At 61.3% G+C, this 25,332-nt stretch overlaps 2 protein-coding genes across 7 annotated transcripts in view; one reads left to right on the forward strand and one right to left on the reverse strand.

Annotated features, from left to right (window-relative positions):
* Positions 1–25,332, forward strand: part of CYFIP2 (cytoplasmic FMR1 interacting protein 2) — an 84,233-nt gene that overhangs the window by 39,463 nt on the left and 19,438 nt on the right. For 4 of the 6 annotated variants that reach the window (XM_055124830.1, XM_055124831.1, XM_055124826.1 and 1 more), the window contains 13 exons: positions 793–959; positions 2,590–2,737; positions 4,949–5,023; positions 5,522–5,675; positions 7,049–7,205; positions 7,543–7,639; positions 9,606–9,682; positions 11,188–11,296; positions 13,923–14,042; positions 14,791–14,990; positions 15,381–15,468; positions 23,156–23,299; positions 24,880–24,970. In XM_055124830.1, the coding sequence (XP_054980805.1) occupies positions 793–959; positions 2,590–2,737; positions 4,949–5,023; positions 5,522–5,675; positions 7,049–7,205; positions 7,543–7,639; positions 9,606–9,682; positions 11,188–11,296; positions 13,923–14,042; positions 14,791–14,990; positions 15,381–15,468; positions 23,156–23,299; positions 24,880–24,970 (1,627 nt within the window). The remainder of the gene's footprint in view (positions 1–792; positions 960–2,589; positions 2,738–4,948; positions 5,024–5,521; positions 5,676–7,048; positions 7,206–7,542; positions 7,640–9,605; positions 9,683–11,187; positions 11,297–13,922; positions 14,043–14,790; positions 14,991–15,380; positions 15,469–23,155; positions 23,300–24,879; positions 24,971–25,332) is intronic. The other 2 variants (XM_055124829.1, XM_055124828.1) reach the window with 1 other exon arrangement.
* On the reverse strand, positions 16,328–19,595 carry FNDC9 (fibronectin type III domain containing 9). Its single transcript, XM_012933407.2, has 2 exons — positions 19,439–19,595; positions 16,328–17,490 (listed from the first exon to the last, which is right to left on the reverse strand). The coding sequence occupies exon 2, from the start codon at positions 17,481–17,483 to the stop codon at positions 16,794–16,796; it is 690 nt and encodes a 229-aa protein (XP_012788861.1). The 5' UTR covers positions 17,484–17,490; positions 19,439–19,595; the 3' UTR covers positions 16,328–16,793.

Raw genomic sequence — 25,332 nt, forward strand, 5'->3', positions numbered from 1 at the left:
AAACCCACTGAGGTTCAAGTTTGTCTCAGTGAAGGAGGCGCCGGCTACACACATACACACACACACACACCCATACACACACACACCCCCTGCACACACCCATACACACACATTCACACACACATACACTCTCACATCCCCTCACACACACTCACACTCACACAAACACACTCATACACATACATACTCTCTCTTACACACACACCACACACATACACCCATACCCATACACACTCACACAAACACACTCATACACAAACATACATACTCTCACACACACACCACACACACATACACCCATGCCCATAAACACACTCACACACACATACACACACACACCCATACACACACAACCCTGCACACACCCATACACACATTCACACACACATACACTCTCACACCCCCTCACACACACACTCACACTCACACAAACACACTCATACACAACATACACTCTCTCACACACACACACCACACACACATACACCCATACCCATACACACACTCACTCACACAAACACACTCATACACAAACATACATACTCTCTCTCACACACACACCACACACACATACACCCATGCCCATACACACACTCACACACACATAATCACACACATACACACTCTCTCACACCCACCTCACACATCCATACCTATACACACACTCACACATCCATACACACACTCACACTCCCCACATTCACTCACACTCACACACTCTCTCTCTCTCTCACACACACACACACACACACGCGCGGGCAGCCTGACGGTCCCGTCCGCCCCGCCCCGCAGGTGATCGCCATGATCAAGGGCCTGCAGGTGCTCATGGGCCGCATGGAGAGCGTGTTCAACCAGGCCATCCGCAACACCATCTACGCCGCCCTGCAGGACTTCGCGCAGGTGACGCTGCGGGAGCCGCTGAGGCAGGCCGTGCGCAAGAAGAAGAACGTGCTCATCAGGTGGGCGCGGGGCCGCGCGGCGGGGGGCGGGCGCCCGGGAAGCCAGGTGTGTCGGGAACCAGGGCGCACAGCAGCCGAGGTGCACCGGGCACCGGGGAGTCTCACGAGAACTTGGGGGATATCAAGAAATCAGAAACACGGAGACTGGGGGAGGGGGGAGGGGCTAGGGTGGGGGATAAGACAGCAGGGAGGGCATTGGCTTTGCCCATGGCTGACCCAGGTTTGACCCACATACGGTGGGTCCCCTAAGCACTTCCGGGAGTGGTCCCTGAGCGCAGAGCCAGGAGTCAGCCCTGAGAGCTGCCGGGTGTGGCCCCCAAGCCGAATAAAATTCAAAGGAATTGGGGAGCTGAAGCAATAGCACAGCGGGGAGGGCGTTTGCCTTGCTCGCGGCCAACCCGGGTTTGATTCCCAGCATCCTATAGGGTCCCCTGAGCACAGCCAGAGGTGATTCCTGAGTGCAGAGCCAGGAGTAACCCCTGCGCATCGTCAGGTGTGACCCAAAAATAAATAAATAAATAATAAATAAATAAATAAATAAAATTCAAAGGAATTGGGTTATATCGGACACCAGGGGTGCATCTTCGAGCCGGGTTGCTCTAGGGATTCGGGGTCCATCAGGAAAGAGGGGCATGCAGAATTGGAGAGTGTGTGAGAAATGGTGTTTCAGAAATCTCATTTCAGAACTGCCTCTGAAATTAGGGGCGCACAAGAAATCGGGGTGGTGGGGGTCCAGAATGATAGGACAGCGGGGAGGGTGCTGGCCTTGCACACAACCCACCCAGGTTCGATCCCCGACATCCCATAGGGTCCCCCAAGCACTGCCAGAATGATCGCTGAGTGCAGAGCCAGGTGTAAATCCCCAGCATAGCGGGTGTGGCCTAAAAATCAAAATTTAAAAAAAAAAAAGACAAGAAGGGGCTGGAGCAATAGCACAGCGGGTAGGGCATTTGCCTTGCATGCGGCTTATCCAGGTTCGATTCTCAGCATTCCATAGGGTCCCCTGAGCACCGCCAGGAGTGATTCCTGAGTGTAGAGCCAGGAGTAACCCCTGTGCATGGCCAGGTGTGACCCAAAAAGCAAAAAAAAAATTGGGGTGACCATAAATTGGGGGTGCACAGAAACCAGGGCCATCAGACATCAGGGGTACCCAGAACTGGCCCCAGCTCAAGTTCCTCATTCTGTACCCAGTGGGAACACACATGGACCCTTCTAGCAAGTTCCGAGGGCCAAGTTCCGAGGGCCCTTCTTAGGAATCTGGGCATTGAGGATGGACATGGAGGTCCCTCCCTTCTCTGCTTTCGGGATTAAGCTCAGCCTCCTCATCTGCACCTCAGTTTCCCTAACCCGCACCGCATATGTGTGCGCGAGCTGCAGCTGTCCTGGGTGGGCTGGGGAGAGAAACGGTCGCCACCAAGGCCATGAGCCAAGGCAACAGGAAGGCCGCTACCCTGCCTCACAGGGTCCCCAGGGAGCTGGTACCATGTGGGCTTCAGGCTGGCCCCCAGTCAGTCACCCCAGACCTTCCAGGGAGGCGACCGGGGACACATCCGGAGTCCTCAGGGCAGAGGCTGGGGACACCTCGTGACTCTCCAAACAGGCCCTGAGCCTCTCACTGTTCCTTCCCCAGCGTCCTGCAGGCCATTCGGAAAACCATCTGCGACTGGGAGGGGGGCCGGGAGCCCCCCAATGACCCGTGCTTGAGGGGGGAGAAGGACCCCAAGGGTGGATTTGACATCAAGGTGCCCCGCCGTGCCGTGGGACCGTCCAGTACCCAGGTAAGCACCTCCGGACGGCGGGACGGCTTCCCGGCCAGACCCCTGGGGTGGGCAAGGCACGGGGGGGGGGCCCTCGGGAAGACTGGGCAGGGCTGAGGCTGAGCAGCTTGTCTGGCTTTGAAAGAGAGGCAGGAGCACTGGACAGAGATTCAGGAGAGGGGCGGAGCGATAGTCCAGCAGGTAGGGCATTTGCCTTGCACAAGGCCGACCCGGGTTCAATCCCCTGCATCCCATAGGGTCTCCCAAGTGCCGCCAGGAGTAATTCCTGAGTGCAGAGCCAGGAGGAATCCTGAGCATTGCCGGGTGTGACCCAAAAAGCAAAAAAAAAAAAAAAAAAAAAAAGATTCAGGAGACCTGGGGCCAGAGAGATAGCTCAGTGGGGAGGGCGCTTGCCTTGCATCCGGATTCGATCCCCATCATCATACAGGGTCCCCCAAGCCCCATCAGGAGTGATCCCTGAGCACAGAGCCAGGATTCAGCCCCGAGCACCCCCAGGTGTGGCGCCAAAACAAAACAAATGAACAAAAGTTTGAAGAGACCTAGATTCTGCAACACCCGCACTCAGCCACCTCAGGCACATTCATTGCATCCCTGTGTGCAGATGTGTCATCTGGGGATCCTCGGCGGGGTCCTCTGTGAATCCTGCACTCCAGACTCCAAAGCGTGGAGAGTTTGAAAGCCCAAGCTATGAACCTCGGGAACCCCCCCGCCCCTCGCCCCTCGCCCGAGAATTCCCCAGACCAGCCCTGACTTGCTGGGTGATGTTGGGCAAGTGTCTGGACCTCTCTGAGCTCTGATGACCCTGATTCTAAAGGACAGCCCTGGACCGAGATCGTTTATTATGATCCCTTTTTTTCTCTACAACCCCCATCCCGTTACCAGATATGAAAACCTCTTGTCCCCTTCGAGAAAGTCTAGGAATCAAGAGACATTCCGAGGTGCCAGTGGGGTTCGGAACAAGAGGTGGTGCGTGCGGGGCTAGGCAGCCTCCAGCCCCCAGCACGTGCCCCAAATCCTGGCCACCCCCTCGGGACAGTGACACGGGGGGGGGAAGCTTAGTGCTGCTTTTAGACAAGCCTCTCTCCACCCTCCTTTTCTCACTGTCACTTCCTCCCTGTCCCTGGATGCTGGGTAGTGGAAGGGACACGTTGCGGGAGTGGCCTGGGATTTAGCTGTGTAGAGTTGGCCGTGGCCACTGGCGTGGCAAGGATTGAGCTATGAGTCGGGGACATCCGCGTAGGGGGCTTGGCAGAGCATCTCACAGATAGGGGCGTAGTTATGGGCGTGGTGTGATCTGCATGCAGGGCGTGGCTTCGTGTATCTACATATAGGGGCGTGGTGTGGGCGTGGCGGTGTAGGCTGATCTGCATATAGGGCACCACGGTAAAGTGTGATTTACATATAGTGGGCGTGGCACGGGTGATCTGCATATGGGGCGGGGCCCGGAGGTCTTTGCTGTCCCCTCCCTTCCCTTGGCCTCGCCTTCATCCTGCTGCCACCTCCTACTGACTGCCTTCCCAGATGCCCCCTCAGCCCAGGATATCCGGGGTGGTGGGGAGTCCGGGCTCCGCCAGGCTAGAGTTCTGTGTTACTAGGACAAGGGAGAGAGATGAGGCCAGAGAGAATAGGGCTAGGGAGAAGACGAGAGGGTGGCCCCCTCAGACACACATACCACGCCGTGGACACGTCTTGAGACAGACCATCGTGGTCCCCTCCCACTGTCAAATGCTTGGAGGCACGAGGTCCAGAGAGCAGAGTGACCTATGCCAGCCTCAGGAGACGGCTGAGGTCTCCCGATGCCCTCCTAGGGGTGGGTCCCACTGTGGCAGTGTCCACTCAGGGGAGCCCAGTGCCCCGTGAAGGGAAGCAAAAGACCCCCAAACAGCTAGATCCAGAGCCGACTCCCAGGGGGTCTTCTCTTAGGCGACCGTCAGCATAGGGGGACCGGGGGGAGGGGCCTGGCTCATAGACTGGCCTGCAGGGGCGGGTCCAGGAGTGGCAGGACCAGTTCCTCCCCCCTCCCCCACTCCTTGCTGGGTGCTGGGTTTCGGGGCAGCCAAGGTGTTGGACCAAGCGGTTCCTGTAGATGCATCAACTTCCCCGCGGTGTACAACAGCTCTCGCTCTCTCTCTCTCTCTTTCTCTCTCTCCTCTCTCTCTCCCTCTCCCCCTCTCTCCTTCCCTCCCACTCCCCCTCCCGTCTGTGTCCTAGGCCTGCCAGTGGTCCCCGAGGGCTATGTTTCACCCCACTGGTGGCGCTCAAGGCCGAAGAGGCTGCCGATCCCTGGTATAAAGCCGCCTGCCGGGCCGGTGCGGGTCCCGCGGCCACCCCGGGCAGGGCTGCGCCAGCCTGGCCGTGCTCACAGTCAGGAAGGTTCTAAATTCGCTCTCGCGCCCTCACGCGTGAGGCCGTGGGGTGCGGGGGGAGCAGGGGCCAGCAGCCCCCCTGCCCTGCTAAGTACCCCCCTGTCCCGGGCACAGCTGTGCTCCAGCAGGGCCCCAGGCACCGGCCGAGGAACGGGCCCTGCCAGGACCCGGCCGCCCCGGGACTGGCTTGAGGAAAGGGTCTGATTCTCCCCAGACTCGTCTCCCCACCCCGTCAGCAGCTGGGGGTCGGCCCCGCGCAGACGCAGGATCCGTCACACGGGAAGTCAGCCGCACCCGGCCAGGCCGCCCCCTCGGAGTCCTGCTCCCCCCACCCCCAGGAGGCGAGACTGGGCTCCACACGGGCCCACCGCCGCCGCCGCCTAGCCCCTGACCCTGTCGCCCGCCCTTCCCTCTGCAGCTGTACATGGTGCGCACCATGCTCGAGTCGCTCATCGCCGACAAGAGCGGCTCCAAGAAGACCCTGCGCAGCAGCCTGGACGGGCCCATCGTCCTGGCCATCGAGGACTTCCACAAGCAGTCCTTCTTCTTCACGCACCTGCTCAACATCAGCGGTGAGCCCGCGCGGGCAGGGCACGGGACTCACACGCATATGAACACACACATGGACACGCATGGACACACGGACACACACAGACACACACAGACACGACAGAAACACATGGATACACAATGGACACACACAGACACATACACAGACACACATGGACACACACAGAGACACACATGAACACGCATGGACACACACGGACATGCACGGACACACATGGACACACACAGATGTACATAGACACACATAGACACAGAGACATACACGGACACACATAGACACACACGGACACACATGGACACACATGGACATACACCGATACACACATGGACATGCACGGACACACATGGACATACACACACGGACACACATGGACCCACACACACACACAAACATACACACAGACACACACAGACACAGAGACACACAGACACACACATGGACACGGACACACATGGACACACACAGACACGGACACACACGAACACACATGGAAGACACACACATGGATACATGCACGGACACACACGGACACAAACACACAGACACAGAGACATACGGGCACACAGACATGGACACACAGACATAGACACATGAACACACACACGACACACACAGACACACGTACACAGACACACGTGAACACAGAGACACAGACACACACAGACACACGTACACAGACACACGCGAACACAGAGACACAGACACACACATACACAGGACACATACACAGACACATACAGACACATACATATACACACACACGAACACTGAGACACAGACACATGGGCACACATACATGTACGCACACACACATACATGCATGCATATAGACACTCATACACGCACGCACACAGACACATATACACAGGACACACACGGCACCCACACTCACACAGACACACAGATGCACATACATGCACACACACAAGAAACACAGATACACGCACACAGACACAAACACACACAGACACACAGACATCCACAGACACACACACGGACACAGACTCACACAGAGACACAAACAGACACACACACAGACATGGACACACACACCCCTACACACACTGTGCTACCCAGCCGGCAGTGCTGGGGGCTGTGAGGTGTCGGGATGGAACTCGAGGGATGTGTCCTCCTGTCCCCCACCCTGGGCTGTCCCTGCTCCGAGCTCTGGTCTCCCGCTGCCCCCAGCCTGTGTCCTGGCCCTGACCCCACTGCCCCTCTGAGGGCCGGAGTGGGGGCTGAGCACTTTGGTGCGTGCTTTTGTCACGTGTCCCCGCGCATGTGCTCTGACACTGGGGTTGAGTGTTCTGGGGGGGTCGAGGTGGGGGCGGAGGGGGCGCTGGGCCCGGGTGACGCCCGTCCCGCCGTGCGCAGAAGCCCTGCAGCAGTGCTGCGACCTCTCCCAGCTCTGGTTCCGCGAGTTCTTCCTGGAGCTGACCATGGGCCGGCGCATCCAGTTCCCCATCGAGATGTCCATGCCCTGGATCCTCACCGACCACATCCTGGAGACCAAGGAGCCGTCCATGATGGAGTGAGGCGCTGGGCCGGGGGAGGGGCCGGGGGCGGGGCGGGGCCGGGCGGGGGCCGGGCGGGGGCCGGGCGGGGGCGCTGCTCTGCCCAGCACATCCCGAGGCGGCCCTTAGCCCCAGCCACTCGGCTCCGGGTCTCTCTAGGCTTGGTGGCCCCCGTCAGTGCGCACACACACGCACACACACACACACACTCGATTTCTGGGCACCTTCAGCGTGTCCGTCAGACCCCAGGGGCTGGCAGACGCCACCTTCCCCGCAGGTGACCCCCACCCCAGAGCTCAGGGCTGGCTGTGACCTCCCTGCCTCGCCCCCACGCCAACCCCCCTCCGCCCCCAGGTACGTGCTATACCCGCTGGACCTGTACAACGACAGCGCTTACTACGCCCTCACCAAATTCAAGAAGCAGTTCCTGTACGACGAGATCGAGGCCGAGGCGAGTGACAGGCACACACAGCGTCCCCCTGCGTCTGTCTGTCTGCCCTTCCATCCGTCCGTCTGTACGCCCATTTATGCATCCCTCTGTCCATCTACCCATCCATCCACCTTTCCTCCTGTCCGTCTGTCTGAATGTCCATCTGTCCGTCCGGCCGTCAGGGCCACACCCCCTTGGCCTCGGCAGGGGAGGGGGGGCCATGCATAGGGACAGGGGAAAAGTGCTGGGAGGCTGCCCATGACCTCGGGGCCAACCCCAGTTCAAGCTCCCCCTTCCAGGACAGCCCAGTCCCGCAAGCACCACTGGGAGTGACCCCTGAGCACTGAGCCGGGAGCAGCCCCTGGCCACTTGCTGGCATGACCCCCAGACCCACAACAAACAAGGCTCAATGGTCTGGGCACCGAGGGCCGATCGAGATCCCTTTCCTCAGGCCATCCCTGGACACAGGCGGCCAGGCTTTGTCCACCCCCAGCCCGGGGACAGTGGCCCCGCCCCCCAGGTCCTGGACGGAGAGATGCACGCAGAGTCGGGGCCGCCCACAGAGAAAGGCCACACAGGGACAGCCACGCAGGGGGGCCCAGAAGACCATCACCGGGGATGAGGCGACCCCCCACCCCGTCCAGACCCACCACGGGGGGCTTTGCCCTGGGGAAGGCTGGAGGGGAGCCCCGGGCCCTCGTGGAGCCCTCGTGAGTGGCGCTGAGTCTGTGTGTGCCCAGGCTGGCACCCGCGGGGACGGGCAGAGCTCTGGGTGGGAGGGGCCCTCCCGGGCAGAGAGTTGGGGAGCAGGAAGCCAGGAGTGGGCGCTTCTCCACGGGGCTCAGCCCACGCCCCAGCCCGAGGCCGCCCTGCCACCCCCACCTGCTTCAGCCTTCCCCAGCCCAGTGCCACCTCCCGAGCCCAGTGCCACCTCCCAGGCCTGGGGAAGGGCAAGACCCGCCCCATGTAACTGGAGAAGATGTTTTTTTTTTTGGGGGGGAGGTCACACCCAGCGATGCATAGGGGTTACTCCTGGCTCTGCACTCAGGAATTAGCGGTGCTCAGGGGACCCTATGGGATGCTGGGAATCGAACCCGGGTTGGCTGTGTGCAGGGCAAATGCCCTACCTGCTGTGCTATCGCTCCAGCCCCTGGAGAAGATGTTTTGTTGGTGTTTTTGTTTTGTTTTGTTTTCAGTTTTTATATTTTGGCTTGCCAGCCACCCCCCACCTCTCACCACACACACACACAGCAGTGCTCAGGGCTTCCTCCTGGCTCTGCATTCAGGAATCACTTTTGGTAGGCTCTGGGGAACCCATGAGGTGCCAGAAATCGGTTCCAGGTTAGCTATTTGCACAGCAAATGCCCTCCCTGCTGTCCAATTTTTTTTTAATTTAATTTAATTTGTTTTGCTTTTTGGGTCACATCTGGCGATGCTCAGGGGTCACTCCTGGCTCTGCACACAGGAATCACTCCTGGCGGTGCTCGGAGGACCCTATGGGATGCTGGGAATCGAACTCGGGTCGGCCACATGCAAGGCAAATGCCCTCCTCGCTGTGCTATCGCTCCAGCCCCTATTTTTTTTCTTAATGAATCACCATGAGATACAGTTACAGGCTGCTCCAGCCTCTATTTTTAATAATGCATCTCAGTGAGATATAGTTACAGACTTACAAACTTTCGTGATTAAGGTTCAGTTATATAATGTTGCTCTGGTCCTTGAGAAACAGTTTCTAAGCTGAGGTTTTCCTGGAGGTTCGTCCATCTATGTTTGCAGGGGGGCTGCAGAGCTGGGGTGGGCTGGAGAGGGTCGGTCTGCAGGCACGACGCCCCGAAAGCCGATGCCCCTTAGTGTGGGCATGATGACCCCTTCCCGCCACCCTCCTGCTGTGTCCCCGAGGCGGACCCATAAAAGACACATGCACTGGACCTTCTCTGGGGCGCACTGCCCCCCACCCCCGACCAACTGTGGCCCCCGTCTCCTGCAGGTGAACCTGTGCTTTGATCAGTTTGTCTACAAGCTGGCGGACCAGATCTTTGCTTACTACAAGGCCATGGCGGGCAGGTAAGGACAGAGGGGATGTGGGCTGCGTACAGGGGAGGGGGGCGGTGCAGGGTCTGAGGCGGGAGACGGATGCGGCAGATGGACTCTGGGACACCGAGACAAGTTCTGTCACCTGCTCCCTTTAGGGGGGACATTGCAGGGCGAGGTTTTACCCCATCTGGTCTCGGGGGACCAGAGAGGCAGCCTGAGGAAGAATTTATGGGGATGGGGGGCAGGGCGATAGTCCAGCGGGGAGGGTGTTTGCCTTGCATACGGCTGACTTGGGTTCGACCCCTGGCACCCCACAGGGTCCCCCTGAGCCCCAACAGGAGTGATCATCCCTGAGCACAGAGCCAGCGTCAGCTCTGGGCACAGCTGGGTGTGGGACCCCCCAAACAGAAACAAAGCAAGTGGCCCTATGGGGTTGCTCTGGGGGCTGCAGGGTGGGTGTGCAGAGGGTGGTACAGGGAGGAGACGGAATAATGGTGTTTCCCTTCTCCGTGGCGATCCAAGTACCCAAGCAAGCCTCGGGTCCCGAGCTTGGTGGATGTACTCTGGGGAGGGGGTGAGCCCAGCCAGCGGGCTGTGGTCAGCTCTGGGGCAGGGTCCTCTGAAAGGATGGGCAGGCGGTGGTGGGTGGAGTGGACAGCCTGTCCCTGGGAAAGGCCACCGCGGGGTCCTGCTTATGACTGTCAGAGCATTGGTCATCTGCTCCCCGGCCTCACCACGGAGACGGTTATGATTGTCTAAGCCACAGGGCTGGGGCTGGAGCGATAGCACAATGGGGAAGGCGGAAGCCGATCCGGGTTCGATTCCCAGCATCCCATAGGGTTCCCCGAGCACCCGCCAGGAGTAACTCCTGTGCATCTCCGGGTGTGGCCCAAAAATAAAAACAAAAGACTAAGCCACAGGGCTGCTGGGACTTGGACTATGTGCACACATATACTTGTGTATGCATGCGTGTGAGTACAGATACGTGAGCACATGTGCTTGCATGTGTGTGCATGTGTGTGTGTGCTTACGTGAATAGGAGGTGGACACCTCTCGGCAGCAGGTCAAGCCTGGGCCTGGGTGTTCCCCACTGGACGGAAGGGCTTCCTTCTCTTCGCCGTCCACTCCTCGCCACTGGGACAGACGCCCGGCCGGGTGGTGGCCCTGCCGCCCCTGGGGCCGAGAACGTCTCTGGGCTCGGGGCTTCTCCTGCCGGCTGCTTTCCAGCTTTCTCTTACACACCCGGGGATGAGAGGGGATGCGAAGGACTCGGCTACGGAGCGGGACACAGTGGGACGGGGAATATAAACGCTAGCACGGGGTGGGGCGGATGCTGGGGTCTGCAGCTGGGTGGGGGAATCACGGCTGCGGTGGCCTGTAGTTGTGTGGGTCCGCGCTGCACGCTGTGGTGGCCACGGCTGCCGTGGTCCGTACTGCGTGGGTGGGCGCTGTGGCCTGCAGCAGGTGCCGCCCGCGGCCGGCGTGGTCCCTCCCGGTCACACTCACTCTCCTCCTCTCTGCGTGCTCCCACCCAGCGTCCTCCTGGACAAGCGCTTCCGAGCCGAGTGCAAGAACTACGGGGTCATCATCCCCTACCCGCCGTCCAACCGCTACGAGACGCTGCTGAAGCAAAGACACGTGCAGGTGGGCGGGGCCCCGGGGAGGGGGCGGGGACGGGGCGTGGCTTGGGGGTTGGCCTCCAGCTTCCCAAACCCCGCCCCCGAGCCTCTGCCCCTGCGCAGCTCCGTCTGGCCAGTGCCACCCCCACAGCCTGTGCGCCTTCCTTGTCACGGGACAGCCACCCGGAAGGGATCTCCCTGCCCCACCACCGGGGCCCTGGTGCTGGCTGCGGGGGTCTCTGAATGAACCCAGGCTGGAAGGCGGGGTCTGCTGTCGTGCCTGCGTCTTCTGCTAACTTTCTGCCCAGTTTGGGGGGCTGTATCCCCAGCAAGGGCTCAGGGGCCACCCAGGCGCGGTGCTGGGGGAGGGAAGGGGATTGAACTTGAGGCCTGCCTCATGCACGCCAGGCGGAATTCACTCCAGTCCTCGCAGCTGCCTCCCTACCCTCTGTTCACCTGTGACCTGGATGCAAAAGAGGTGTTATGGGGGGAGGGGTCACCCACTCTGCCTGAAAGTGGGAGCGTGAGCTGGACGATATCGGGGGGCACCAGAGAATTTGCACCCCACTCCTGTGCCCTGCTCACTACAGAGTGCCCTGCAGCCCCAGGCCCTGTGCTGTGTGTTGACCGTGAGGCCATGTGTGGGGGGGAGTAAGGGAGGGCTTGGGGGGAGGGCATAGGCGAGGCCTGACTTGGGACGCCTCCCCCCGGGGCTCAGAGAATTCCAGGGAAGCTGGGCCTCATCTTCCAGCTGTCAATACGGAGGCTCCGAGCTTTCCCTCCTGCCTTCGGGAAGGTTCCTGATGGCGGCCTTAGCCCCCGGCAGTTGTGAGTCCCCTTTCTGGAGACCCCAAGACTGCACGGGCCCTGGTCGCCCTAAGTGGGGAAAGGAAAATGTTCAAGTGACTCGGTCCTTTATGAAGAGCCAAACTTGGTGCATATAGCAGGTGCTCAATTAGTGTGTTGCCGTCTGCAGGTTTAAATTTACAAACTTTTTTTTTTTTTTGCTTTTTTGGGTCACACCCAGTGATGCTCAGGGGTTCCTCCTGGCTCTGCACTCAGGAATTAACCCTGGTGGTGCTCAGGGGACCCTATGGGATGCTGGGAATCAAACCCGGGTCGGCCGTGTGCAGGGCAAACGCCCTCCCTGCTATGCTATCACTCCAGCCCCTACAAACTTTTGTGATTACAGTTTCAGTCATCCAGTGCTCAAGCACCCATTCCCCCACCAGTGCCCATTCTCTACCACCAGTGTCCCCAGTATCCCTCCCGCCACCCCCCACCCCTTCCCACCCCCTGCCTCTGTGGCAGGCACATTCCCTCTTCCTCTCTCTCTCTCCTTTTGGGTGTCATGGTTTGCAATACAGGTACTAAGCGGCCCTCATGTTTGGTCCATAGTCTGCTTTCAGCACGCATCCCCCGTCCCGAAGATTCCTCCAGCCGTCATTGGCTTAGTGGTCCCTTCTCTATCCCAGCTGCCCTTCCCCCAGCACGTGAGGCTGGCTTCCAAGCTGTGGAGCGATCCTCCTGGCCGTTTTTTCTTTCTTTGTTTTGGAATCACACCTGGCAGTACTCTGCACTCAGGGGTCACTCCTGGCGGGACTCGGGGGACCCTGTGGGATGCCGGGGATCGAACCCACGTCGGCTGCATGCAAAGGCAAACGCCCTCCCCGCTGTGTTATGGCTCACAGGTCAACCTCCCTCATTTTCAAATTCCTGCCGGGGAGCAGGCACCTTGCCGGTGGGACAGCACCATCTAGTGGCCATCGAGGGCCCCGTGCAGGAAGACCCACAGGGCTGCTGAATCCACCAGCCCTTTCCCAATGGTCTGGCCGTGACTCTCACTGTTTGCCTTGCACACGGGCACTTGCCTTGCACACAGCTGACCCGGGTTCAATCCTCAGCATCCCATAGGGTCCTCCGAGCCTCGCCAGGAGTGATCCCTGAGCACCCCAGGGTATGGCTCCAACACGAACATAAACCAGAGGCACTTTGGCCCAGAGCCATAGGACAGCGGGGAGGGCTCTTGCCTTGCTCGTGGCTGACCTGGGGTTCAATCCCCAGCATCCCATCTGTTCCCCTGAGCACCACCAGGAGTGCTTCCCGAGCACAGAGCCAGGAGCCAGCCCCGAGCATCTTCAGGTGTGCGCCCTCCCCCCCAATTAAAAATATATATAACAGACACATTTTTTTCTTTTTTTTTTTCTTATTTTGCTTTTTGGGTCACACCCGGCGATGCACAGGGGTCACTCCTGGCTCTGCACTCAGGAATCACTCCTGGCGGTGCTCAGGGGACCCTATGGGATGCTGGGAATCGAACCCGGGTCGGCCGCGTGCAAGGCAAACGCCCTCCCCGCTGTGCTATCGCTCCAGCCCCCAGACTCATTTTCTAACTGGTTTCTCGTGTCTGAGCGTGAGAGCAGCTCGTGCCTTGTCCTTCCCTTGCACCCCTCGCCCTGAGCATGGACCCCCTGAAACAAGGAGGTGCCCCCACATAAAGCGGTGCTGACCAGAGACCCCGTGTGTCCAGGGGTGCCCCCGGCCATTGGTGCCCCCTCTCCCATCAGGATTAGTGTAGGAGGGGGCCGGAGGGAGAGCTCTGCTGGCTGGGAGACCCTCCCCCAGACCCCCTCTCCCCTCCCTCCGCGCAGCTGCTGGGCAGATCCATCGACCTGAACAGACTCATCACGCAGCGCATCTCGGCCGCTATGTACAAGTCCCTGGACCAGGCCATCAGCCGCTTCGAGAGCGAGGACCTCACGTCCATTGTGGTGAGGAGGGTCCCCCCCCATGCGGGGACCTGGATGGGGGGTGCAGGGCAGTGGGCAGTGTGGGGTGCGGGGAGGCTGGAATCAGAGACCCTCGAATCGCCAGGGCAGGGCTGCTGTGCTAGAGAGCAGGGGAGAGGGGAGGGGACGGGAGGGAAGGGGAGGGGAGAGGGAGGGGGGCCGCGCTCTGGAACTCTCTTGAAGGGCCAGCCCAGCGCCAAGGATGGCCCTGTAGGGGCCTCATGCAGGAGGACAGCACCATCTAGTGGCCATGTAGGGGCCGCATGCAGGAGGACAGCGCCATCTAGTGGCCATGTAGGGGCCGCATGCAGGAGGACAGCACCACCTAGTGGCCATGTAGGGGCCACATGCAAATGGACAGCGCCATCTAGTGCCACCTGCTGGAAGCCCCACAGGACTGAATTCAAGAACCCCCCCCCCCCCCCAAACTCCCTAGGGACCTAGTTGTCCCCCATACTGCGGCCAGCGTGGAGCTTGGATGTCCCGTTTCTGACCCGTTGTGCTGGTTCCCCTGCAGACAGCTTAGGGGCAGCCGAAGTAGCTCCCACTTGCTGGCACAGAGGGACTCGCTTGCCCGTTGGGGAGAGGTGGGAGGGCGGGGTGGACAGGGGGGCACCGTCGAGGGCAGCCAGGTGTGGGCACCCGCCCGCACAAAGGGAAGTGGCCGAGGCAGCAGCAGCAGCAGCCCGCGCGGTGCTGGCCCCGCGCTCAGCCCGGCTCGCCCCGGCAGGAGCTGGAGTGGCTGCTGGAGGTGAACCGGCTGACCCACCGGCTCCTGTGCAAGCACCTCACCCTGGACAGCTTCGACGCCATGTTCCGCGAGGCCAACCACAACGTGTCCGCGCCCTACGGCCGCATCACCCTGCACGTCTTCTGGGAGCTCAACTTTGACTTCCTGCCCAACTACTGCTACAACGGCTCCACCAACCGGTGAGGGGAGCTGCGGCACCTGGCAGGGGCGGGCGGGGCATGTGTGTGCATGTGTGTGTGTCTCTGTGTGCATGTGTGTGTGCCTATGCATGTGTACATGCACATGTGCACATACATATGCACACATGTGTGCGCGCACGTGTGTGCACACGTGTACATGTGCCTGCATGTGTGTGCATGTGTGTCTGCGTGTGTTCATGTGTGTGCACATGTGCATGTGTGCATATGCATGTCTGCATGTATGTCCGCATGTCTGCATGTGTCTGCGTATCTGCATGCCTGCATGTGTGTGTGCATTTGTGTGCATCTGTGTGCATCTGTGTGCATCTGTGTGTGCGTGTGGAGGAGCCCCCACGGTGAATGCCCCCTGCCCCGTCTCTCTCCTGCCAGCTTCGTGCGGACGGCCATTCCCTTCACCCAGGAGCCACAGAGGGACAAGCCGGCCAACGTGCAGCCCTACTACCTGTACGGGTCCAAGGTGAGCACGGCAGGTGGGGGGCAGCGGGAAGCACGCGTGAGGCTCCCCCATTTACTGGTCACGGTGTGGGAGTGGGCATGAAACTGGGATTTGTTTTTGTTGGGGAGGCACACCCGGCGATGCTCAGGGCTGACTCCTGGCTCTGCACTCAGGAATTACTCCAAGCAGTGCTCAGGGGAGCCTATGGGATGCTGGGGATGGAACCCGGGGCGGCCATATGCAAGGCAAATGCCCTCCCGGCTGGACTGTCTGTCGCTCCGGCCCCTGGGCATGAAGTTTGGGGGGAGCTGGCTGAGGGGAGCAGGGCAGAGAGGTTTGGGGGGGGCTGCGTCTCGTCCGCGCTGTCCCTCTGGCCCTCGCCTGCACCGTGGCTGGGTCTGCCCGGGGTGCAGCACCCTGTGAAGGAGGTGGGGGAGGGGTGCTTGCAGGCCGGAAGCTGTTTGGGGAGGGAGGGACATACCTTTGTCCCAGGACCCCACCATCCACCCGTGTCATCCATTAACACGACCACCCTGTGTGCTGCAGTCACTGCACCTTCTCCCCCTCCTTAAGTGGGGACGAGAGGGAGGAGGGTCCAGCCCATCCCCCACCCCGGCCCCATGCTGTGTGCAGGGGGTCGCCTGGCTCTCTCCCCCAGGGGTGGTGGGGCAGCTGGAAGGTAGCCCCAACTCACGGGTGGGCCTCTTTCATCCCGCTTTCACCCGGGTGGCAGGTGAACCCCTCAGCATGCAGAATATTCCAGAAGGAGGCATCTCTTAGCTTTAAGAAAAAGAATAAGCCCCCGACCCAGAGAGCCTCTTTACAGCCCCGCACCCCCCACCCCCAAGCCCCTCCGAAGACCTTGAGGTATATAAATCACGCCTGTACGAGAGCCAGCCTGTTGCAGCTAAACTCATCATTTTTATTTATTTTTTTTCATGCTTCTTTGGTAGGGGGAGGGGAGGGGGCATCGCCAGAGGTGCTGACTCCTGGCTCTGTGCTCGGGGATCACTCCCGGCAGGCTCAGGGGACAGTATGGTGGGATATCAGGGGCTCAAACTCAGGTCAGCCGCATGCAAAGCGAGCACCTCCCCTGCTGTCCTGTACAGTTCCCGTCTCTGACTGACATTCGGGGGGCATGGGGGGGAAAACCCCCTTCGAGGGGCCCCATCCACTCTCCTCTCAGGCACCCCAGGGTGAGGCGTCTTTGGCCCTGGAAACTTTAGCAGCAGATATGGGACACCCAGCCTGGTGGACACAGGGAAGCCGGGGGGCGGGGGTCACTGCCCGGCAGAGCAGAGAGGTGACGGGGGCGGGGGGTGGGGGGGTATCCGCAGACGTGGCTTTCACAGAGGCTCCGCCAGGGCGGGGAGCATGCGGGCGCGCGGTGGCGCCGCCGGTCCCCGGCCGCCCCTCTCCCCCCGGCCCCGGGGAGCCCCTCGCCCCGGTGGCGGCATCGCCAAGAAGTCGCCGTTGTCGTACAGTAGCCCCAGATCGGCCAGGGGCAGCTCCCGGGCCTCTTCCTCCCGCTGGCGCAGCGCGGGCCCCTCCTCCGGCCAGCGCACCAGCCCGTTGGCCTCCTCAGCGCGGCCGGCCCGGTAGGCCCAGCGCGGCTCGTGGTAGCGCACGCACCAGAACTGCAGGCAGACGAAGGCCATCACGGCGGCGAAGCAGATGAGCAGGACGGCCAGGAGCACCCAGAGCGAGAGCTGGGGGTCGGCCAGGGCGGGCGCGGGCGGCGCCTTCTTCTCCAGCGTGTGGAAGACGGTGCAGTGGTGGTGCGGGTCGGCGTCCGCCCGCTGGCAGCTGACGCACAGGAAGTAGAGAGTGGCCGGGGCCAGGTGGCGCAGCGCCAGGGAGCCCGCGGCGCGGGGCACCTTCTCCTCGTGCTGCCGGCCGTGCCGCAGGGAGCCCGAGAAGACGCTCTGCCAGCTCGGCCGGTACGCCACGTGGTAGAAATCCTCCTGGCACGGCTCCGACGACGACCAGGAGACCAGCGCCCCCGTGCAGGACACGTTCCCCACCTCCAGGTTCATCTTGGCCCTGGGGGGCGGGAGCAGGGGTGGGGGGGCAGACCCGCACTGCGGTGGGTTCCGGCCCACGGTGCAGCCCTCCCCCCTCCTCCCCCGCCCTGCACACACGGCATGCAGAGGAGTGAGTGTCAGCCCCCCCCTTCTGCTGCACCCCGGGTCTTGCAGACCCACCCGCGGACGCCAGAAAGGGCAGGACATGCGGCTGGGGCGAGAGGGCGGCAGGAAGGGCCACTTGGCCGCCCTGCGGCAGACTTGGGTTTGGTCCCTGGTATCCCATGCGGCCCCCTGAGCATCGGCAGGAGTGATCCCTGAGTGCAGAGGCAGGAGAAAGCCCTGAGCATCAGGGTGGGTGTGGAAGAAACGGAAAGAAGGAAAGAAGGGAAGAGAGAAGGAAGGAAAGAAGGACAGAGAGAAGGAAGGAAAGAAGGAAAGAGAGAAGGAAGGAAAGGAGGAAAGAGAGAAGGAAGGAAAGAAGGAAAGAAAGAAGGAAAGAGAGAAGGAAGGAAAGAAGGAAGGAAAGGAGGAAAGAGAGAAGGAAGGAAAGAAGGAAAGAGAAGGAAGGAAAGAAGGAAGGAAAGGGAGGAAATAAGGAAGGAAGAAAGAAGGAAAGAAAGGAAGGAAAGAAGGAAGGAAGAAAAGGAAAAAGGAAAGAAAGAAGGAAGGAAGGGATGGAGGAAGGAAGGAAGGGAGAGAAGAAAAAAGAAAAAGCAAGAAAGAAAGAAAGAAAGAAAGAAAGAAAGAAAGAAAGAAAAAACCAATGAAGGAAGGAAGAAAACGAAAGAAGAAGGAAGGAAGAAAAGGAGAGAAAGAGCAAACCAATGAAGGAAGGAAGAAAAGAAAGGAAGGAGTAGAAGGAGCAGAAAGACCAACTAATGAAGGAAAGGAGGAAGAAAGAAAAAGAAAAAGAAGAAAATAAGAGCAAGTCAATGACGAAGGAAGGAAGGAATACAGGAGCAGAGAGACCAAGGAAGGGAGGGAGGGGGGAGGAGCGGAACAGACCCGCACCCGCATCCGTCCACTGGGCTCTCCCATCCCCCCACTGCCCCTGCAGTGGCTCAGCGCCTCCCAATGCACCATCAGAAAGAAGAAAAGAGAAAAGGAAATGCAAGAAGGTGTGTGGGGGTCACGGGGACCCCGCCACACCGCCCGCCCCCACATCTGTGACCTCCAAGCCGGGCTGCGGTTCCGCCTGAAAAGCCCTCTGGACGCCCCCTGCTTGCGTGGCCAGGGCTGTGCACTCGGCTTCTAGAACCTTCTGCCTGCGGCTTTTTGAGCCCCTCCCAGCTCCCAGGGCCCCTCAGGCTGGCCGCTCGGTTTCTCTCCGGGCCGCCCTGGACCCCCGCCCCCACCCCCAAAGCAGATGCGGGTAGATTGGCGACTCGGACCCGCAGCCCTGCGGCCATGGCCCCCGTTACCAGAGCCGCAGGGGGTGGGGGGACCCCGACAAGGAGAAGTGCTTTTGCTCCGCACCCCTTGTCCTGCTTCCCTGGCATGGGCAGGGAGGGGGGTGGGCTGCTCTGCTTTGGGCGGGAAAAGCCCTTCTAGGAAAAAAAAAGAGGGGTGTGTGAGAGAAGGGGTGAGAGGCGGGGGCAGGGGGCGTCCTCCCTGTCCACCCCGACCCCCGGCAAGGCCCGTGCCTGCCACCACCACGACCCGCGCTCCCCCTTGCCCAGAGCCAGGCCAGTGGGCCCGGTCAGTCTTCCATCAGGGAGGGGGCGTCTGTGTCCCCCCACCAGCCCTTCTTCCCCTCGGACCCTGACGTCTCGGCCACTGCCTGGGCAGTGCGGGGTGGGGGGTGCCCCCGGCCCTCTGCACGGGCCGCAGGACCCCGTCTCTGCCCCAGGGTCAGGCCCTTCTGCATCTCCGTGCCCTGAGCCAGGCGGGGAGGTGGGCTGGAAGGAGCAGCCCCCCGTGGGTGCAGGGGGGGCTTCCGAGACCCCGGGTTGGGGGGGGCTTACCTGTTGGTCGCTGCGGCTTCTCTGCAGCCTGGAGCAGAGCCACAGGCGGCCCAGCCAGCTGCGGTGGCGCCCGCCCGCCCGCCCGCTCTCCTGGACGCCCCTCGCCGCAGTCTGAGTAATCCCCGGTCTCGCCCCCAGCGCTCACATCACTCACGGCTCTGAAGCATCGTTCACCATGGCAACCGGCGGGGCTGTACGCAGGAGGCTCTGGGGACCTGGCGGGGAGGGCCCGCCTGTTGCTTTGGCCAAAGGGAGAGAGAGAGAGAGAGAGAGAGACAGAGACAGAGACAGAGACAGAGACAGAGAGACAGAGAGAGACAGAGAGACAGAAAGAGAGAAGGAGGGAGAGAGAGACAGAGAGAGGGAGAGACAGAGAGACAGAGAGGGACAGAGAGAGACAGAGAGACAGAGACAGAGACAGAGAAGGAGGGAGAGAGAGAGGGAGAGAGAGACAGAGACAGACAGACAGAGACAGAGAGAGAGAGGGAGAGAGACAGAGACAGACAGACACACAGAGAGACAGAGAGAGAGAGGGAGAGAGACAGACAGAGAGGGACAGAGAGAGACACAGAGAAGGAGGGAGAGAGAGACACAGAGAGAGGGAGAGACAGAGAGACAGAGGGACAGAGAGAGACAGAGAGGGACAGAGAGAGACACAGAGAGGGACAGAGAGAGACACAGAGACAGAGAGAGAAGGAGGGAGAGACAGAGAGAGAGGGAGAGACAGAGAGAGACACAGAGAGGGACAGAGAGAGACAGAGAGAAGGAGGGAGAGAGAGACAGAGAGAGAGGGAGAGACAGAGACAGAGAGAGACAGAGACAGACAGAGAGAGACGGAGACAGAGACAGAGAGACAGACAGAGAGACAGAGAGAAAAGGCAGATTCATCCTCAGTGCCCTGAGATACTGATTTCCAACCTCCCCCAGCCCCCTCCCACCCTGATTCTCCCTCTCACGACCCCACCACCAATAGTCCACTATTGACATGGCCCCCACCATGTCCAGGGGTGCGGACCTCAGCCCTGCCCCCTCCTCTGTAGCGGGGTTCCACCCGTTTATCTGACCCGGGTCCACAGCACCCACCACTCGCTCTGGGCCTGGGTTCCGTGATGGGGGAAACTGGGAGAAGGGGGGCCAGCTGGAGGGTGGAAGGGGGGCCTGAAGCCCTATCAGGGTGCCCCCCTCTCCCCACTCCCCCCAATCCAGGGTACTCGTACGGGGTGGGGTGTCCAGACTGAATGCTCCTCCTCGGATTCAGCTTTCCCCCCAGCCTGGTTCTGAAGGAGGGTCTGCATGGGGGCGGGCTCGGCGAAGGGTGGAGGGATGGGGGGGCTCGGCGAAGGGTGGAGGGATGCCCCTGGTGACGCAGTGAAGTGAGGGCAGCCGGGAAGGACGCGCGGCTGCCCCCAGGCCGGGCCAGCAGGGGCTGGAGCGAGTTCAGGGCTCCAGGCTCTGTTTTCGGGGTTTGCTCGGCACGGTGGTGCTCACGGGACCACGGCCGTCCAGGGGGTCAAACCGGTGGGGGTGGGGGCAGCAAGGCAGGTCGTGCAGGGCCTGGGCACTGTCCCGGGGGTCTGGGTGACAGGAGCCTTGGAACTGCTGCCCTGGCCAGAGGGGCCAGCACTGGCGTCCCAGCTCCGTGTCTCTGGGGGCCATGCCTGGCGATGCTCAGGGCTGACTCCCGGCTCTGTGCTCAGGGATCTCTCCCGGTGGGGCACAGGGGACGCTAAAGGGGGTGCCGGGGATCGAACCCCAGGTCAGCCACGTTTAAGGCACGTGCCCTCCCCGCTGGACTATCACTCCAGGCCCCCAAGCCTTTATTTATCTAATTTTTAACGTCACTGTCATCCCGTTGCTCGAGCGGGATCCAGTAACGTCTCCATTGTGAGACTTGTTGTGACTGTTTTAATGAAGCGCCGTGAGACACCGTTACAGACTCGCCCACTTTGGTGATGACGTTTCAGTCATACAGTGTTGGAGTCCCCGTCTCTCCCTCCACCCATGCCCATTCCCCACCACCAGTGTTCCCAGTGTCCCTCCCACCACCCCCACCCCTTCCCACCCCACCCCACCTCTGTGGCAGGAACTTTCCCTTTTACTCTCTCTTTCTCTCTCTCCCTTTCTCTCTCTCTCTTTCTCTCTCTCTCTCTCTCTCTCTCTCTTTCTTTCTCTATCTCTCCTCTCTCTTTCTTTCTCTCTCTCTCCTCTCTCTCTCTCCTCTCTCTCTCTCTCTCTCTCCTTTTGGGTGTTGTGGTTTGCAATATGGCTACTAAGGGGTCATCATATTTGGTCCATCCCCCCCAATAAATAAATAAATAAATTAATTAATTAATAATAAATAAATTTTATTTATAAGCCAGAAAGACTGCCCATCACCCCGTCCCTCAATTCAAAGGTCAGCCTGGGTCTGAGGCAGCCGTGATTCGTCCCCCCACCCCCGCTGAGCTGCCCCGCCGGGAGGGGGCCGGGCGTGAGAGAGAGAGCCCCCCCGGGGACCCCCCCACACACTAAAGCCTGTCGCTTTCTTGTCTCTTCCCCGACCATGCCCAGAAGGTGCCCCGGCTTCCCTACTCTCACCTTTTCTCCATAGGGCCCAGCCGGGTGCTAAGCCAGCAGGTCAGAGGGGTGCCCTGCGGGGGTGTGTGTGGCCGCCCCCCTCCCCCGCATGGTGTGTTGCCTCCTGCATGGGTGTGTGTGTGTTGGGGGGAGTGGGGGCCGTGTGTGCTGACGGGCACTTGGATTTGCCCCCTTACTTCTCCCCCACCTCCCCCCTTTGGTCCTCGCTCTGCGTCTGAACCGGCCCTGGAACCCCCTGTGGGGTCAGTGTGTGGACCCGGGTTTCCTGCCGGGCTGCTCCGGGCGGAAGTGGGGGGGTGACGGGCAGAGTCAGGTCTGGGAAGGGGGTGTGGGGGGGCGTGTCTCTTCCCACCTGGGGCTCCTGGCGGTGACATTCCTGTAGCCACTGCGTGTTTGCAGAATGGGCAAAACGTGGACTTCCGGGGCCGGGGCGATAGTCCAGCGGGGAGGGGGTTTGCCTGGAACGTGGCCGACCTGGACCCGGGTTCGATCCTGGGCATCCCCTAGGGTCCCCTGAGCACTGCCAGGAGCGAGTCCTGAGTGCAGAGCCAGGAGTCAGCCCTGAGCATCGCTGGGTGTGACCCAAAAAGAAAAAAAAATGTAGGCTGCCCGTGTCTTGGGTGTCAGCGAGAGCCTCCGGGCGGAGGCCGTGCGGGGTGGACGGTGCCCACCCGCCGGCGACCTGCCCTGCTCTGTACCCAGAGTCTCCGGGCCTGGAGCTGCGTCTTCCTCCCTGCCAGCCGGAGCGACAGGCGCGTGCAAGGCACAGGGGGACACTGTCCTGTCCCCGCGCCCGGCGGTCCTGCGGGAGGCGGCTTGCTCTCTCCTGGGAAAGTTGGGGCAGGGTGCCATGCCCGGGGACACCTGGCATGTGGCATACCGAGGGCCATGCCGTCCCGCTCGGACCCGGGACCAGAGCCTGGGCTGGGGTTCGGGGCCAGGACGAAGCGAGGAGAGAATTGGGGCTTGGGAGAGAGGGGGAAGGGGGACAGGAGCCGAGCACTCCTGCTGCCCCGAGACCTCGCTCAGGGACCCTCTGGAAGGGGGAGGGTGCCCCCACGACCCCTGCTTGGGGAGACCCTTCTCCCCACACCTCCGGCGCCTTCACCGAGCCCCCCCTCCCGCCCCGCTGTCTTCCAGCCCCTCAACATCGCCTACAGCCACATCTACAGCTCCTTCCGGAACTTCGTGGGACCCCCCCACTTCAAGACCATCTGCAGACTCCTGGGGTACCAGGGCATCGCCGTGGTCATGGAGGAGCTGCTCAAGATCGTCAAGAGCCTGGTAAGGAAGCACCCCGGGGCACCCCGGGGGGGGTCCCACTGCTCACCCCCACCCGGCCCCTCCCCTCTGGGTCCACCCCGTTGCCTTTCGGGGCCCCTCTGACCCCCCCGGCTTTGCAGCCCACTTTCCGATGCTGAACTCGGCGCTCTGGCCCTGAGGGGATGGTGCTGGGCTCCCGGGGCCAAACGGGGGGCAGAGTCGGCTACATCCATGCCGCTGTCCCCTCTCCCGCCCCCGTCATGACAACATGAGTCAGTGGTCCCCACTGACCGCAGGGAGCTCTGGCCATTCATGTCCATCACAAGTCCTTTGCATTCCCCCCCACACACACCATACACACACACACACACACACACACACACACACACACACACACACACACACACACACACACACACACACACACACCCCACCTTGACATTTAAACAAGATTCCCCCAAAAATGTGCACTGGCAGGGCTGGAGCGATAGCACAGTGGGTAGGGTGTTTGCCTTGCACGCGGCCGACCCGGGTTCTATTCCCAGCATCCCATAGGGTCCCCCGAGCACCGCCAGGAGGAATTCCTGAGTGGAGTGCAGAGCCAGGAGTAACCCCTGTGCATCGCCGGGTGTGACCCAAAAAGCAAAAAAAAAAAAAAAAAAAAAGTGTGCACTGGCAAGAGAAGGCTCAGAAGCCCCTTGCTAAGACCCCCCCACCCACCCCGACCTGGCCATGTGGAGCCGAGGCTGGGGCCTCAGTGGGCAGTTCGGTTCCAGTGACCACGGGAGGATGTGGTCACTGATAATCCTGCCCCCCCTCCCCGACCCGGCCATGTGGACCCGAGGTTGGGCCCCTGCTGGACAGCTCTGTCCCTTGTCCGAGGGAGGAAGTGGTCACTGCGGGAACCAACAGACACACACACACACACGGGGGACACAGGTCCACTGCCCTGGGAGACGGGCCCTCGTGCGGTGGCTTTCTGGGGTGAAGCCTCCCTCCACCGGGCCAGCACCCAGCGCCCAGTGTCTTCAGGAGGCCTCGTCATCTCCCCAGGGCTCCCCTCACTGTTTCAGGGGGGCCACACCAGGTGGTGTCCCAAGCGTTCCTATCGGCAGTGCTCAGGGGACCAGATTCGAACCCAGGGCGCTCCCATGCAAAGCCCACACTCCAGCCCTCTGGGCCAAACTCGAGGGGCTTCTGGGAGGGACCCCGGCTCTGTCCAGAGAGCTCCGCCTGCTCAACCCTCAAGGCCCTACCTCCAGAGAGCCTGCTGGTGGGGGCCGGAAAGGTAGTACAGTGGGCAGGGCATTTGCCTTGCCTGCGGCTGAGACACCGGCACCCCCTTTACTCTCCTGTTGCAACAATGTTGCAATTTTACTGGAGAGTCAGAGGCACTTTACTTGCAGAAGAAAATTGCAACATTGTTGCAACACTCTCCCACCACTCGGAGTGATCCCTGAGCACGTCTGGGCGTGGCGACGGAGCAAGACAAAACACAGAGAGCCTGCTGGGTGGGGGCGGGTGACACGACCCCCCCCCCCCATGTTCCATGTGTGCTGCCGCCGAGGCCTCACACTTGCCCCCCCCCCCACCGCCCTCAGCTGCAGGGAACCATCCTGCAGTACGTGAAGACGCTCATCGAGGTCATGCCCAAGATCTGCCGCCTGCCCCGGCACGAGTACGGATCCCCAGGTGGGTGGGCCCGGGCCTCGGGCCTCGGGGGCAGCGAGGGCAGGCCGGGAGGCCGGGTTCTGTCCGCGCGCCAAGGCCCCAGGCCGGGTGAGACGGGGACGGTCCCGAGGCGGGGTCAAAAGGCGGGTGTGGGTGCCTGCCGCTCCCCTCAGAGAAACGGCCCTCCCCTCTGCAGAGGGGCGGCCCCCGGTGGCTGGACGTGGACAGAGGGCAGCACATGGGGGCGGGGGGCGGGCAGTCCTGCCCCAGCGCCCACAGACGCCCGGGAAGAATGGGCGCCAGCCACTCACGCGGGGCAGCTGCTCTTGAATGAGCTGGTGCGGGAACAGGCTCCGGCCCTGGGGATGCCCCCTGCCCGCGGG

This window comes from Sorex araneus, chromosome 2 (genome assembly GCF_027595985.1).
Source record: "Sorex araneus isolate mSorAra2 chromosome 2, mSorAra2.pri, whole genome shotgun sequence".
In the NCBI taxonomy this organism is placed as follows: Eukaryota; Metazoa; Chordata; class Mammalia; order Eulipotyphla; family Soricidae; genus Sorex; species Sorex araneus.

Coding starts and splice junctions, on each gene's coding strand:
- FNDC9 (XM_012933407.2), bottom strand. CDS start 17,483: ATGAACCTGGAGGTGGGGAACGTGTCCTGCACGGGGGCGCTGGTCTCC.